This window comes from Bombina bombina, chromosome 2 (genome assembly GCF_027579735.1).
Source record: "Bombina bombina isolate aBomBom1 chromosome 2, aBomBom1.pri, whole genome shotgun sequence".
NCBI classification, from domain to species: Eukaryota; Metazoa; Chordata; class Amphibia; order Anura; family Bombinatoridae; genus Bombina; species Bombina bombina.
Window position 1 is genome coordinate 230212123 of NC_069500.1, and position 15949 is coordinate 230228071.

Consider the following 15949-nt stretch of genomic DNA (forward strand, 5'->3'; position numbering starts at 1 on the left):
AGCTGTCTTCCTGACGGACAGCTAGACTGCAGGTAAGTGCTTTTGTCTTCTAGGTCTTGGAGACTTGCACTTCAGAAGAATATATCATGTGCAGTAGATGGGGACATTTTGAAAATCCTTTATACAGGATTTTCTTTGGCAGTGGGCAGGCACATTATGTATGTTGAGACTAGGGCCTCTAGTTATCAAGGTCTGTCGGACCTGATCCGACAGTGCGGATCAGGTCCGACAGACCTCGCTGAACACGGCGAGCAATACGCTCGCCATATTCAGCATTGCACCAGCAGCTCACAAGAGCTGCTGGTGCAACGCCGCCCCCTGCAGACTCGCGGCCAATCGGCCACCAGCAGGGGGTGTCAATCAACCCGATTGTACTCGATCGGGTTGATTTCCGGCGATGTCTGTCCACCTGCTCAGAGCAAGCGGACAGGTTATGGAGCAGCGGTCTTTGTGACCGCTGCTTCATAACTGCTGTTTCTGGCGAGCCTGCAGGCTCGCCAGAAACACAGGGCATCAAGCTCCATTCGGAGCTTGATACATATGCCCCTTGGGGGCTGAATTATCAATCTCCGACCGCTAAAGACCGCTGCTCCATAACTTGTCCGCCTGCTATGAGGCGGTAGACAGAAATCAACCCGATCGAATACAATCCGGTTGATTGACATCCCCTGCTAGCGGCCGCGATTGGCCACAAATCTGCAGGGGGCGGTATTGCACAAGCAGTTCTAGTGAACTGCTTGTGCAATGATAAATGGCGACAGCGTATGCTCTCCGCATTTATCGATGTGCAGCGGACATGATACGCTACATCGTATCATGTCCGCTCGCACTTACATAAATATGCCCCTAGGGGTTAATCTTCCCTTTATTGGGACGTTTTTTCCTCTTGGGGCTAATTTTGTTGAAACACTTTATTAGTATGTGTGTGGCTTATGTTTTATACAGGGATTTATGTATAAACTTAACATTTGGCAGTTGTTTTTCTTTACTTTCTTACCTAGAACAGGCTAACTCACCGACTGCTTGTTTGTGTAAATTAAGCTCCTTTTACTTGCTGCATAGTTTCCTCTCTCTGCCGGTCATGTGACTTCTCTCTGCTGTCGGATATTCACAGAGTGGAGCGGCATCATTGAATTTCAGTCTCTTCAGTGTCGCTCTACTATATTATCGTTTTGGAGACTTCTGGCAGCCAAATTGTTACGGTAATGCACCTCGGCCTGTCAGGTGTAGGGGCCTGATTAATTTATTATTTTAATTAATTTTTGCATAACGTTAAGCGGCTGTAGTTAAAAAAATTCTCAAAGTGACAGTGTATTTAAAAAAATTCTACAATTTGGGGAATTTTTAATTTAGTATTATGGACATGGACCAAGACTCTGTGTCTTTTGACAAATGCTTGTTATGCCTAGAGGCACAAATTGTTTTGCCTTTCAGTTCTGTGCTGCATGCTTAGCTAGAACACTTCAATTTAAAGATACATTGTTGCCCTCTGAGCCCAATATCTCTCAGGATGATGCTGTTCAGGCAATGCCACAGCTTTCTCCTCAAATGTCCCAAGCCTCTATGGCGTTACAAACAGTGCCCTGCAGTTCCTCTCAGCCTCCTGGAGGAGTTTATTTGACGGCAGATTTTGCTGCACAGGTATCTTCTGCGGTATCTGCAGCATTATCTGCTTTTCCAATTCAGGGAAAACGCAAGAGGAAAATTAGACATTCAGATAGTAAAGTTTCTGTTCCACCTACTGCTACGCAGGTTGCCCTCCCTCATAAGTCTGATGAGGAGGATACGTTGGTAGCCTCTGAGGGTGAAATCTCAGATTCGGACAGTATTATTCCTTCATCTGATATTGAAGAAGTAAACTTCAGATTTAAACTTGAACACCTTTGTGTACTGTTAGGTATTGGCTACTTTGAATGACTTCTGTCGTTGTCAACCCTAAGAAGTCTAGTAAACTTAATAAATACTATGATGTTCCTTCCTCTGTGGAAGTGTTTCCTGTTCCAGACCGTGTGACAGAGATTATTTCACAGGAATGGGAGAAGCCAGGGATACCTTTCCCCCATCTTCCATCTTTTAAAAGATGTTTCCTGTTGCTGACTCCATTAAAGATTCATGGTGCTAAAGTAGAAGAATCTATTTCTACTCTGGCTAAGAGAACTACGATACCTATAGAGGATAGCTTCTCCTTTAAGGATCCCAGGGACAAAAAGCTGGAGGTTTATTTGAAGAAGATGTATGTTCATCAAGGTCTTCAATGGCAACCTGCAGTTTGTATTGCCACAGTAGCAAGTGCGGCATCTTATTGGTGTGACGCCTTGTCTGAATCAATTTTAGTAAAGACTCCGCTGGAGGAGATCCAAGATAGGATTAAGGCTTTCAAACTAGCCAATTTCTTTATTTCTGATGCTAACATGCAAGTTATTAGACTGGGAGCCAAGATGTCTGGCTTCACTGTCTTAGCCCGCAGGGCTTTGTGGCTAAAATCTTGGTCAACTGATGTTACCTCCAAGTCCAAGATTCTGGCGCTTCCTTACAAGGGTAAGACCTTGTTTGGACCTGGTCTGGCAGAATTTTTTTTTTATATTACGGGTGGAAAAGGGTCTTTTCTACCACAAGACAAGAAGAACAGACCTAAAGGACGTCAAAGTTATTTTCGTTCCTTTCGTAACTTCAAAGGTCAAAGTCTTCCTCTCCCTCTTCCAAGCAGGAACAGTCTAAGTCTTCTTGGAAGCCCAATCAATCTTGGAATAAGGGGAAGCTATCAAAGAAACCCTCAGCTGAGTCTAAGTCAGCATGAAGGGTTGGCCCCTGATCCTTGTTTTGTCAAGCGTGGATACGAGATGTCCCAGATCCTTGGGCTGTGGACCTAGTATCTCAGGGTTACAAAATAGAATTCAAAAATGTCCCTCCCAGGGGCAGATTCCACCTCTCAAGATTATCTGCAGACCAGGTAAGAAGAGAGGCATTCTTTAACTGCGTTCAGGACCTTTCCACCCTGGGAGTGATTGTTCCAGTTCCAGTAAGGGAACAGGGTCTAGGATTCTATTTAAATATGTTTGTGGTTCCCAAATAAGAGGGAACTTTTTGACCCATTTTAGACCTAAAGTGTCTCAACAAGATTCTCAGGGTACCATCCTTCAAAAGGGAAACTATTAATTCCATTCTTCCTTTGGTCCAAGCGGGTCAGTTCATGACGACCATAGACCTGAAGGATGCGTATATTCATGTTCCCATACACAGGGATTATCACAAGTTCCTGAGATTCACTTTTCTAGACAAAGAAAAGAATGATAAAGAATGAAGCAAATTAGATAATAGAACTGAATTGGAAAGTATTTAAAATTGTATTCACTTCCTGAATCATGAAAGAAAAAAATTGGGTTTAGTGTTCCTTTAACACAGTTCCTCAATCCCAGTTATTTCCGTCATAGGTCCCCATCTAACCTGGTAAATATTCAGTGGAGGTCTTGACTTTCCCACCTGTAGGGTTCACATTCTCTCCTTGTGCACTGGCACTGTCAGTAGTCAGGAGGCCCTCTCCCAATATGCAGATTTATCAGTATCAGCAATGCAAAATCCATGTGTTCTGAAAATATTGTGTGAAGCTCATACCTATGAAATCTTAATGTGGGAACTGTACTGTAACTTATTTCTGATTTTTCTCAAGCTGATAAAAAGCTTATTGGCTTAGGCTAATGGTAAGATTGTAATCATGGATATAATTTATGTAATAATAAAGTCCTGGGGCACTCTAAGATATATCCCATGATTTAACCTCTTTGCTGCTAAACAGTGCTGCAGCAAATGTCATGGTATACATGATCGGTTTCATAATGTACAGTATATTCAGATTTGCATAGTAAATTGCTTTGACAACGCATATTCCTTTTCACAAAAAATTATCTACAGATTAAAGCATATTAATTCCTCAGAAAATAGATGGTGAGTAGATGAGAAGAAAAAGATACATTCCCATAGATCTTGCACTAAATGTACAGATTGAAATCCTCCTCATTTGAAATGTACAGCACAATGCAAGGTCAATCCAAGAAAAACACCTGTAAAAAATCAAAGCTTATGAATACAGGGATAGAATAGAACAGAATCATGACTAGTTAATTGGTGTTTCTCTTCCCTTTTTAAAACTCAAATCATTTTTCGGTGCAGCAGCCAGATAGATGAGAGGATGTTAGATTAGAGAAGATGACAGTTTTGGGCTCCACTATTGAATAGGAGCAATTAAGTACTTGACCACCCAAGGTCATGTAACCTGGAGGACTTAAAATCTGCTGTATAATAAGCTTACACTCATTGGACAGGTCTTCCTTCTCATAATGCATACTCTGTTATCTACAACCCGTTTCCTAAGTGATCTAGAAGACTCTGATATTAGAGCAGTCATTGTGACTGACATTAACCTTACAATCGCTAGTGGATCTAATAGACTGCTCTTTAGCAAATAACTTAATATTTCTATCCTGGGCAAAATACGTTATTTCTTAGGATACCTTAAGAGCTCCGCCCAGTCTCATTGATCAAGTAAAAGAAGGTACTTGCCCCAGTCTTTAACAAAAATATTTTGTTTTCTAGAAAATAAAAGTCTCTGGAACCAGCCAAGACTATTTAAAGTCTTGAATTCTTTATTTTCTAAGAAAATTATATTTATCAATCATTAAAAACATGACTGTCAACCTGCAGCTTTATTACTCCCAGATTTCCAATTAGTATCCTGTAAACTGCATGGTAGCACTTGTACATGTACTAATACTGTAGTTCTGACAGAGACCATAGCTCAATAACACTTGGCATTGATCTTGCTGTAGCTTTTAACAATCTGAAAAGTAACATTTTATCTTATTTCCATTATGGTTTTGTGGCCTGGATCATACAATTTTTAGGTTAAAATCCTTCCTATTTGAAAGAGATATTCTACTAAAATATCACAGTTAAGACACTATTGAAAATGTTATGGTGAAAATATCATGGCATTTAGAATGACTTGGTGATTTTGGGGATTTAAAATTCCTATTACTGTTAACCCTGTATAACCCAGATAACTATAATAACCAGAAAACATAAATGTTCAGTTCACATTGCCAAAAATAATTAAATTAGGGTAGCAGGAAGCTAACTTCCTGTTTGTCTTATAAATAAATACAATGATGAGAAAGTACAAATTACAGATTAAATTTATTCTGGCTTCCTAACAATATTCCACGTACAAGCCCTTAAAAAAAAACAGAACATTTGTACTGTATAAATCAAACATGGAAAATGTATTGTAATTTGCCTTATTTGTGTGCCAAACTATATTTTAATGCCAATCTTTATTTTTTAATTTTACACATAAATGAAATTAGGTTTTAATATGTCTTAATTCACAATTTAATAAGCACTTATAAAAATCTGACTCCTTTGTGCTTCTTGCTGAACAAGTTTGTGGGATTTATTTTTAACTTTAAAAAAAACAACAAAGAAAACGTAGATTTTCTTCTACCTATTCCATTTATCAAACCATTACGTATTTAAGTATTCTTTAAAAAAATAAAAAAATACATATATCATTTTCTGAATACAGAAAATACTAAATTTAAGATTAATGTAAGAAATAATTTACTGTATTTAAAGGGACAGTACACACTTGTAATTACAAAAAGTTTCTCCAGCCTGGCAATAAATTAACATCATAGTTTGAAAATATTTTAAATGCATTAAAACCTTGTGTAATTCCAATGTTTTTCCAATAGCCAAACTCCACTTGTTACTGGAAAAGAAACTGCTAGCCACGGGGATTATGTTGCAAATTATATTTATATACTATTGTTCTGCAGCTCCTTATCTGATAATTTTAGCTGAAGCAAATTGGGATGAATATGTGACATGTTTAGGTTTGTGAAGCTTGCTACGCGCCCTTCCAAATGTCAGAATTGTAAAGCTCTTAATTTTCATAGTTAAATTACCCGTTAGGAAGACTTATAGCTTCTCTGTATAAATGATGCCGGTTGATAGATATAGTTAATTTGTCACCTCTTTTTCTTTTTTTATTCCTTTGTTATTGTGCATCTCAAAATATTTTTTCCAGATTTTTTGGAATATATTGGGACCCAATTCTAAGCAAATATTACCTGTTACTAATGATGACTTCAGTGAACCTTTAAATGGGACTTTCTACTTTAATGATGGAGAAGATGGCTTAAGAACCATTAACCTGACCATTCTACCTCATGGGGAAATTGAGGTCCAGGAGAAATTCATCATCTTTCTAAGTGTTGTAAAGGGAGATTCTAAAGTTGATCCCAAAGCTGGAAATGTCACTCTAACAGTGAGTAGCTTTATACTAAAGTATATGTGCTGTTAATAATGATATTTTATAATTCAAAAACTTTGTGTATAATTTGTCTAATATATTAAAATATGTATACACAATTTCCATAAAACTTTTTTTGCATAAAAACCCATCAAAAAAACAAAACAAAAAATAAAAAACAGCAAAAAAGACTAATGTAAAGGTTATACATTTAATGGCCAAGAGGGAAATACAGTTGCAGACTTCTAGGGCAGGAATCACCTGTACAGCGCTTTTGTTTTTTAATGGCTAATATGATATCACCCTTTCTCTACATGTGGTGAGTATCAATACTATTGTATATATTAACCTAATTAATTACCTGTAAATTATGCATGTATTCTTAGTGTCTGCTTTTATATTGAGAAACTGGGGCTGATTTAACAATGTCTGATGGACATGATACCATATATCATGTCCGCCAGACATCACTGAATGCAGACAGCATACGCTGTCGGCCTTCAGCATTGCACAAGCAGTTCTAGTGAACTGCTGGTGTAATGTTGCCCCCTGCAGATTCGCGGCCAATCAGCCGCTAGCAGGAGATGTCAATCAACCCGATCGTATTCGATTCGGTTGATTGCTGTACGCCTCTCAGAGGTGGCGGATCCAGTTAAGGAACTGCGGTCTTAAAACCGCTGCTTCTTAACTGCTGTTTCTGGCGAGCCTAAAGGCTCATGCGGAAACACGGCGAGTTGGCCCCATTCGGGGCATAGTAAATCAGCCCCACTGTATCACCAGTTTATTAAAATATTTGTTCTTTATATTTATGAGATAATGTTAATACATCTATTCATCTTTAAATCCTTATCTGATCTAATTCCAAAGTCACTATTATCCGCTAATTGCTATTTGTAGAGTAGTTTTCCTTTACAATATAACTTTATTTATTCAATTTTATTCTATGGACTCCCTTTATTCAATAGTTGGTTGGAAGATGTCTTCCTGCATTTGAGGCTAGCAATACGGCATCCAATGCCAACGTTTAACATTGCACAAGCAAGTGCTTGTGCATCCTCTCCTACTGCTTTCTCAATAACCACTTGTGCAAGCGTATAGCTTGGCAATTGTAGGGGACAATAATTCCAGGATGATTTTACTCCACCTCAGAGGTTAGAAAGTAACAGTCTTACGACTGCTGTTTCTTAACTAAGGGTTACAGGTTTATTTTTGAACTACACTAGTTACACGACTGTGCCTAATCCTTCTATCTTCTTCTCGTTATAAATATAACCTATACCCAGAAGTAGCTCTAGAAAACAAAATTTGAGGACGCTAATAAAGTGACAACAAAGCTTAATTTCAGGGGTGTAAGGTACTATAAGAGGAGGACACGTTTAAGGCTTTGGCAGTTTTGAAGTTTAGTTAACAGAACTCTTTCTCTTCTACTACCTCTTCTGCTACATTTAAAAAAAATAAATATTTTGCCCACAGCCACATCCTAGCTCTGTGAATTGAGTGGCAATAGACTCTGCATTTTTGTAGGCAACCTACTTGTCACTTAGGGAACCTTATAATACCTAAACATTATTTCTACTCATTCTTCTCTGTTAAATGAAAGGCCATCATATTATTTGTATTAGATGGTATCTGTCATTTATTATTGTTCATTTTATCTAAGAAATATACCATTGATTAACATCTGGCTTGTATGTGAATTGCATATATTTATATAATGGAAATAATATGAACATATTTTGCATATATTTGTACCTGTTTTTCTCTAGATATTACAGTTTGGTGATCCCAATGGAATTATTGAATTTGTAGCAGAATCACGGGTGCCTAAAAACTATACTGAACCAGCAACTTCTCAAGGGCCTTTGAATATAACTCTAGGCGTTAAGCGAGTCCAAGGAACACTGGGAAACTTAACGGTACTTTGAATTTACTTTTCAATACAGTAATTTTCTAGCAACAACTTAGATTATTAATAGATTGAAGTGCCACTAATTAAAGTTTAATACAATTAGATTTTCCAAGACAAATGCTAAATCATTGTTCATTTTTCCAAAGCTTTTAACTATTTTTGTTTTAAGTGGTCTATAGACATAGATAGTACTAGATGGGTTTTAGATGATGCCAGGTTTCATCTAATGAAACTGGGGCTTAAACATGAGAAGGAAATACAGCAGGTGAGAGCACAGGGCTGGTGGGAAGTTCTGGTTTAGTAGAATGTGTACTAGATAAAGGGAACAGCCCTCTAGCAAAATGGGTAGAGAATTTAATAAAATGGGAGTTGTCCAAAAGGCTACCAGAAAAATCTAAACTGAAAAACCCTTTTAGGATAATAATCATGAGAAACAAGCTAGTAATCATACCTGTTGGCAAAATCTGTGTTTGTGTTTTTGTTTACCTCTATTAACTAATTTTGTTGTTTGGAGAACACAAATAATATAGAAACATAAAGCCCCAAATTTTACTTTTATATTTGAGACAGAGGGGCCGAATTATCAAGCTCTGAATGGAGCTTAATGCCGCTATTTCAGCCGTAAACAGCAATTATGAAGCAGCGGTCTTAAGACTGTTGCTCCATAACTGGTCCGCCACCTCTGAAGCTGCGGTCTGCAATCTGCCCGATCATATACAATCGGGCTGATTGACACCCCCTGCTAGCGTCAGATTGGCCACAAATCTGCAGGGGGCGGCATTGCACAAGCAGTTCACCAGAACTGCTTATGCAATGATAAATGCCAACAGCATATAATGTCCTTCCGCACTTTAATAAATCGGCCCCAGAGCATACAATTTTAAACCAGTTTCCAATGTACTTTTATTTTAAGACTTGCTTCATCCTCGTGGTATCCTTCTTGAAAGAGCAGCAAGCACTACTGGGTGCAAGATGAACACATTGGGTGAGCCAATGGCATTGCAGCCATCTCCCAGTAGTGCATTGCTGCTCCTGAATCTAGCACGGTATGTTTTTTAACAAATGATATCAAGAGAATTAAGTAAATTAGGTAACAGAAGTAAATTGGAAATATGTTTAAAATTTCAAGCTCAATCAGAATCAGGAAAATTTTGGGGGGCTTTTAAAACCCTTTAACAAGTTTTATAACGGACCTTAAAAGTTGGCGCAGTCTTCTGTTATAAAACAAAACTCAGGTGGGGTATAGTTAATGCTTTAAGCAGATTTTTTTACATTATTTTGAAATCTAATTTGTTAATTATATTTATTTGTTTGTTAAAATGTCTCATCTGCTTTTACAGATTTATTGGCAACTCAGCAGTGATTCAGATATTAAAGGAGATTTTGCTGAAACAACAGGTTGGATTGTTATCCCAGATAAGCAAAATTATGCAGAAATCGTCCTTCAGCTCCTACCAGATGATGTGCCAGAAATTGATGAGATATACACAGTCCGACTGACATACGTAGATGGTGGAGCAGATTTAGACAAGGAGAAAAGCTTTTTGAGATTTACAGTTCTTGCAAATGATGAACCTCATGGGATATTTACTGTGTACCCATCAAGTCAGACTATTATTGTGAACAATGACTTAAGCCGTTATGTACAAGTAAATGTCACTAGACTTGCTGGGACATTTGGCAATGTTACGGTTGAGTACCAAGTCATCCTTGGATCTAGTGAGCAAGAAAACATGACTGAGAAGTTGACTGGTAATGTCCTTATAAGAAACGGTGCCAGCTATGGCATTAGCACAGTGCCAATTAGTGCTCAGGTCAGTATTATGACAAAACAATTTATAGGAAATGAAAACCAATGCCATTTACATTTACTCTTTCTAAACTTTACAGGAAACAAATAAAAGGGAGATAGCATTCAAAAACTAAAATAGGTTTAAAGGGACAGTCTAGGCCAAAATACACTTCCATGATTCAGATAGAGCATGTAATTTTAAACAATTTTCCAATTTACTTTTATCACCAATTTTGCTTTGTTCTCTTGGTATTCTTAGTTGAAAGCTTAACCTAGGAGGTTCATATGCTAATTTCTTAGACCTTGAAGGTCACCTCTTTTTAGAATGCATTTTAACAGTTTTTCACCACTAGAGGGTGTTAGTTCACGTATTTCATATAGATAACACTGTGCTCGTGCACGAGAAGTTATCTGGGAGCAGGCACTGATTGGCTAGACTGCAAGTCTGTCAAAAGAACTGGAAAAAGGGGCAGTTTGCAGAGGCTTAGATACAAGATAATCACAGAGGTTAAAAGTATATTTTTATAAATGTGTTAGTTATGCAAAACTGGGAAATGGGTAATAAAGGGATTATCTATCTTTTAAAACAATAAAAATTCTGGTGTAGACTGTCCCTTTAAGAAAACTAACAATATATTCAGTTTATTAATGTGGGAGAAAAATCTATTTCAAACTATGACCTGCATTCCAATCAAACAGAATTCCTGAGTAAAGTTTCTTGCATGGAATTTTTCAGGGTTTTCAAAATCAAGTCATTTATGGTTTATTACAAAACCCTGTGATAACCCACATATCACAAGCTTTGCACCCCTTATATCTTGTGTGGGGACAATCATCGACAGAGCTATTCCAGTCCAGTGTTTCAATAAGAGCTATTATTGTGCATGGACACAAAGAGCATATCTAGATATTTTCTTTGCACCAATATTTTAAGTAGAATTTCTGCTCAGATAGCCAGCGGTGGCTTGTGTCATGTAAATTGAGTCATTGTTGGTGCAATACAAGGCACTCTGAGCAGACATACTGTTTTACATGCTGTTGTATGGAGGATATTTGTGCTCCAAATGCATGTGCACAGTACAAGCTCACATTGAAACAGGAACAGTGCACTTTAAAAAAGGTTCTATGTAAAATTGAAATGTACTTATGTGCATTTTAGTTTAGGCTGGAATGTACCCTTACATTTTTGGTGCATGCACAGTTTACGTTTTATAAAGCTACAAATATTGCTTTTTTATGTCATTAAATACTATCAAAAATGTCAATTTATGATTGCAAATAAAGGAAATGATACAAAAAAAATTGTATTTGTCCAATCTAAAAGCGAAAACTTCAAAATGTATTACAGTGTTTTCCTGTGTAAAATAAACTGCATTTTTCTGTGGGGGCTGTCATTGTAGGGCAGTGAGTAGTAGAATCCCAGGACTAATTTGTATACAGTCATGTACTTGGATTCACTTTAAATTTAAATGGAAAGGAAAGACAAAATGAAACTTGCATGTCATTTTGAGACACTTTAAATTCACTTCTATTTTTAAATATGCTTCATTCTCTAGATATCCATTCTTGAAAAAGATAATGCACATATCCTACACTAGTGGGAGCTAACTGCTGATTGGTCCCTGCACACATTTGTCTCTTGTGATTGGCTAACTAGATGTGTTCAGCTAGCTGACAGTAGGGAAATGCTGTTCCTTCATCAAAGGATAACAAGAGAATCAAGCAAATTTAATAATAGAAGTGAATTGGAAATTTGTTTAAAATTGTATGTCCAATATCCAAATATTGACAGAACAATTTTGGGGTGTACTGTCTCTTTAAACAGATTTTATTTAAACCTTTTTCATGAAAAAAAAAAAATTGTAAAATTATGTTAATCAAAATGATAGAACATGATTGATTGCAAACATTGTCAATTGATATCAATAATAAGTGGGAGAGCAAACATATTAGACAGGTATCGTCAACGTTGAGCATGCAATTTTAAGAGCCATTTTTTAACTTGTAAGTAAATTTAGTTTGTTCTCTCAGTATCCTTTGTTGAAAAGCATACATAGACTCAGGATCAGCACTGCACTACGGGGAGCTAGCTGATGCACACATATACCTCTTGTCATTGGCTCACCAGATGTGTGCAGCTAGCTCCCAGTGCATTGCTGATCTAAAGCTAACGTTAATTATGTGTTTAACCCCATTTACAAATGTTATATACATATGCAAGCAACAGTGCAATAATACATTGTTCTAACACATTAGCTGTCATGTTTGCTTTAGGACTCCTACTAAACCAACTTGCTTTGCTTTATTTTTATGTGTTTAACTAGATTCTTCTAATCAATCATTTATTAATTTGACAAATTATCTTATAAATGATTGGAATTAATTTAACAGGGAAGGCAAAAAAGCCCACCAGACATTACATACAATGGGCTCCAAAGTACAAAGCACCAAGAGCTGCTCCGGAGCCCTTGCGTGGGATGGTCGCATATGCAAGCCTGCTTCCCGCAATGTAAGAAGCAGCGGTCATTAGACTACTGCTTCTTACACTCTTCCCCACCTCTGAAGTGGCGGAGAAAAATCACTAAGAGCTCACTCGCTTTCGGTGAGTGACAGTCCCTTCACTCGCGCGATTGGTCGTGCGAATGAAGGGGTGGGCATTACACAGTCCGATGAGTGTGTAATGATACATATGGGCCAGAACAGATCCGCTGCCCGTATGGGCGGACAGCTTTGCAAGAAAATATGTCAAGAAAAAAAATCAAGAAATGTGCCTGATTATACAGTTATAGTGACCACATTATAATACAAAATGCGCACACTTACATGTCTTCTAATTTATCTGATGTTTGGAAGGCTTTGTTTGTTAATTTTTGTCATTTAATGGATTTATATTTACAGGTTTTACTGTTGCCTGGCTTTAATTTTACGCTTGAACTGACAAATGTTATCCTGATGGGTGAAAGTACATTTGGGAAACCTCAGATACTAAAAGAACAGAAACCAGCATCAGTATCTGTTCCTATGGAAGCTGCCAATTCCAAGGTAATGCATTGAAAGGACTGCAGTTCTGTGCTCAAACCACTAGATGGTAGCAAACTATTATAACTTTTCATCTATGTTTTAGAAATAGCAGACAACTGACAGAGGAGCTTTCTCTAGAAACACTTTCCGCTTTCGAGTAACCAGTGTAAATATAGTTATGCAGTGACTAATTCATTGATTTGTGATTGCAAACTGTGCACCATTAATCATAATTGAATTAACCATACATAAAATACTAATTTGTAACATATACAATATATTTTTATTTATTTCTATTTTTATAAATCAAATACTTTAAATAGAGCTTTGCTGCGCAAAAAGTACAATTGTAAGAAAAATACATTATCTGGTTTTGACCTCTCATCATATTTATTTCATGTTCAAAAAGTGCAGGTGTAAGATACAGTTTTCTATTAAAATTAGAAATTGATGTTGAAACTACTTTGGTTTCAACATTAAAAATGCCTCAGCATTTATCAAAATGAAAAGGATGAATTATTAGACTAGGTTTTGGTTGTAGCATTTTAAACCATTTATTTTAAATTAAATAATGAGTGTAAATAAATGCTGCCACTAATATCACTGTAGGTAGGGATTATCTATCTATTTAAATAATACAAGTTCTGGAGTAGACTTTTTTCTCAAATCTATTTCTCCTGCTGAGGATAATTAATGTCAGATTTAAAACGGGCAATAAAAACAGCTTTGCAAACAAGGCTGTGTGGAACATAGGATTGTCAAAATAATTATCTAACAGGGTTTCCACAAAAACTTGTTTGCACAGTGTTGCCTGTTTTTACATCTGTCTCTAATTGTCCTCAGAAGGGAGAGATAAGAGGAAGCTTATGTTTAAATGTGGTCGTCTACATTACTTGTATAGAATCTAAATGTTTACACATATATTCAATATTAAAACAAATATATAATTGTAAAAAATCATACTATTCTAAGTCCAATCTTTGTTTTCAATACATCATAATGTCTAGCATATATTTACGGTATAATATTCCACTATATAGTCATATCATATGATCCTAGAAGGCCGCAGTTACATCTAGTAGGCCCATGTCACTTAGCTTCCCTCCCCTGTATTTTCATTCAGTGTGCCAGTGTGAGAAACAAAATGTAGTCGCTGGGCTCATGTCTCACAAAATTCCATTTTTCATATAGATTTATAATTGTTTGGATGTAAAATGATTTTATTTGTTAAAAATGTAAAGTCCCAGATGATGTGAGCAGCTAATGGAAAATGTCCTGTTCCTCTGAAAACCCTGCACGTATAATTCTCTTTATTTGTAATAAATATGAGGATATAAACATGAAACATACCAGTTTGATGCATTTGGTCCGATATACACAAAGTTGAACCTTTTGTTGACTGCACTTGGTTGTTTAGCTTTACAGACCAAATTTAAAGTAGAAGAAGATTGTAAAACTGCACCTGGATTAGTCAGACAGACACCCTTTAACAGCTGCAAACGTTTCCTAGTAATACACCCAGCCTTCAAAGCTCTGCTATAGAGGGACTCAAAAACAGGCATGCACAATAGTAATCCCCTTTAAAGGGGGAGTTTTTGTTTCTAAAATTATCATTGTCTGTTGGTTAAAAAAAATCTGATATGTGTTTGTGGAATAAGCTGATACTAGTTGAAAATATTTAAAAGGACATGAAAGTCAGATATAAACTTTCATGATTCAATTCTAAGAGACTTTTCAATTTGCTTTTGTTATCAAATCTATTTTGTTCTCTTGGTATCTTTATTGAAAAGGGTACCTAGATAGGCTAAGGATTAGCAATGATCCCCTGGGATCTAGCTGGATATTGGTGGCTATATACATATGCCTCTTGTCATTGGCTCACCAGGCTATGTCACCAGGCTGTGTCTAATTCACTTGCAGGGGTTAAACTCATAGTTATTACGCCAAATAGGTGATTGCCTTAAGCCTCACTCATGATGGGGCTTTGCATATGGGCATAGAAAAAAATCTGCATTTTTTTCATGGGACAAACAGTTGTTAGTAGAATAGTAGCCCAGCCAACCACCCCTGGTCATATGCAAGCAATAGTCCAATAATAAATCCTCAAAGACATTACAGCATTCTATTTGCACTTCTATTGTCCAATTAATAATAGCATTTACCAATATAGGAATAGATTATGAGTGGAGTGCTATTTATTGGTTCCGCTCGTGCGTTTACTCCACTAGAAGGTAGCGCTCGTAAAATGTTTTACTTCTTTTTAGCCCAGTAATGCTTTTCACAGAGTACTGTAGTATATCAATCAGATCCCGCCTATTACGGTCAGTCCAGTCCGAAATTCCAGGCAATTCCTCTCTGAACAAGGAACACAGCAACCCCAGAGGATCGTTTCGGCCTTCATTGGGCCTCGTCAGTGAGTGTAGCCATATTCCTCTAAGCACACTGAGCAAGGAGTCAACGTCTGGTTGCCTCTTTTTCCCTTAGGGAGACTAAATATATACAGAGAGAAAAACACTCACAGGAACGAACAACCGGCTCAATGGTGTATATATTTGTCTATATGTATACATATGTATTTATGTGTTTATATGTGTATATATGTCTGTAAATTCCTAAGTACACATATAAATACATAAATACATAAGTAAACATATATAAACATTTATATGTACATATTCATATCTAGACATGTATATGTATGTATCTCTATGTTAATTCCCTTTGAGCCCTTATAACTGTTTGTGCAATATTTTTTTTAATAATTGTCATTAGATAGTGTTATTATGAGTTTAACTGTACTTTTATGTTTTATATTTTTTACTTTTATTTTGTTTCGCGTAACAGTTAACCAGATCTCTGAGGTTGAGGGAATCATTTAAGTGTAAAACGCTGTTGTGCTCATGCATTTACATTTACTTTC

The 15949-nt window shown here is 36.7% G+C and overlaps 1 protein-coding gene across 1 annotated transcript in view; it reads left to right on the plus strand.

Annotated features, from left to right (window-relative positions):
- ADGRV1 (adhesion G protein-coupled receptor V1) overlaps positions 1-15949 on the plus strand; it is a 1190013-nt gene that overhangs the window by 619088 nt on the left and 554976 nt on the right. The window contains 4 exon segments of the mRNA XM_053699719.1: positions 6083-6322; positions 8074-8223; positions 9557-10030; positions 12907-13050. Coding sequence (XP_053555694.1) covers positions 6083-6322; positions 8074-8223; positions 9557-10030; positions 12907-13050 — 1008 coding nt within the window.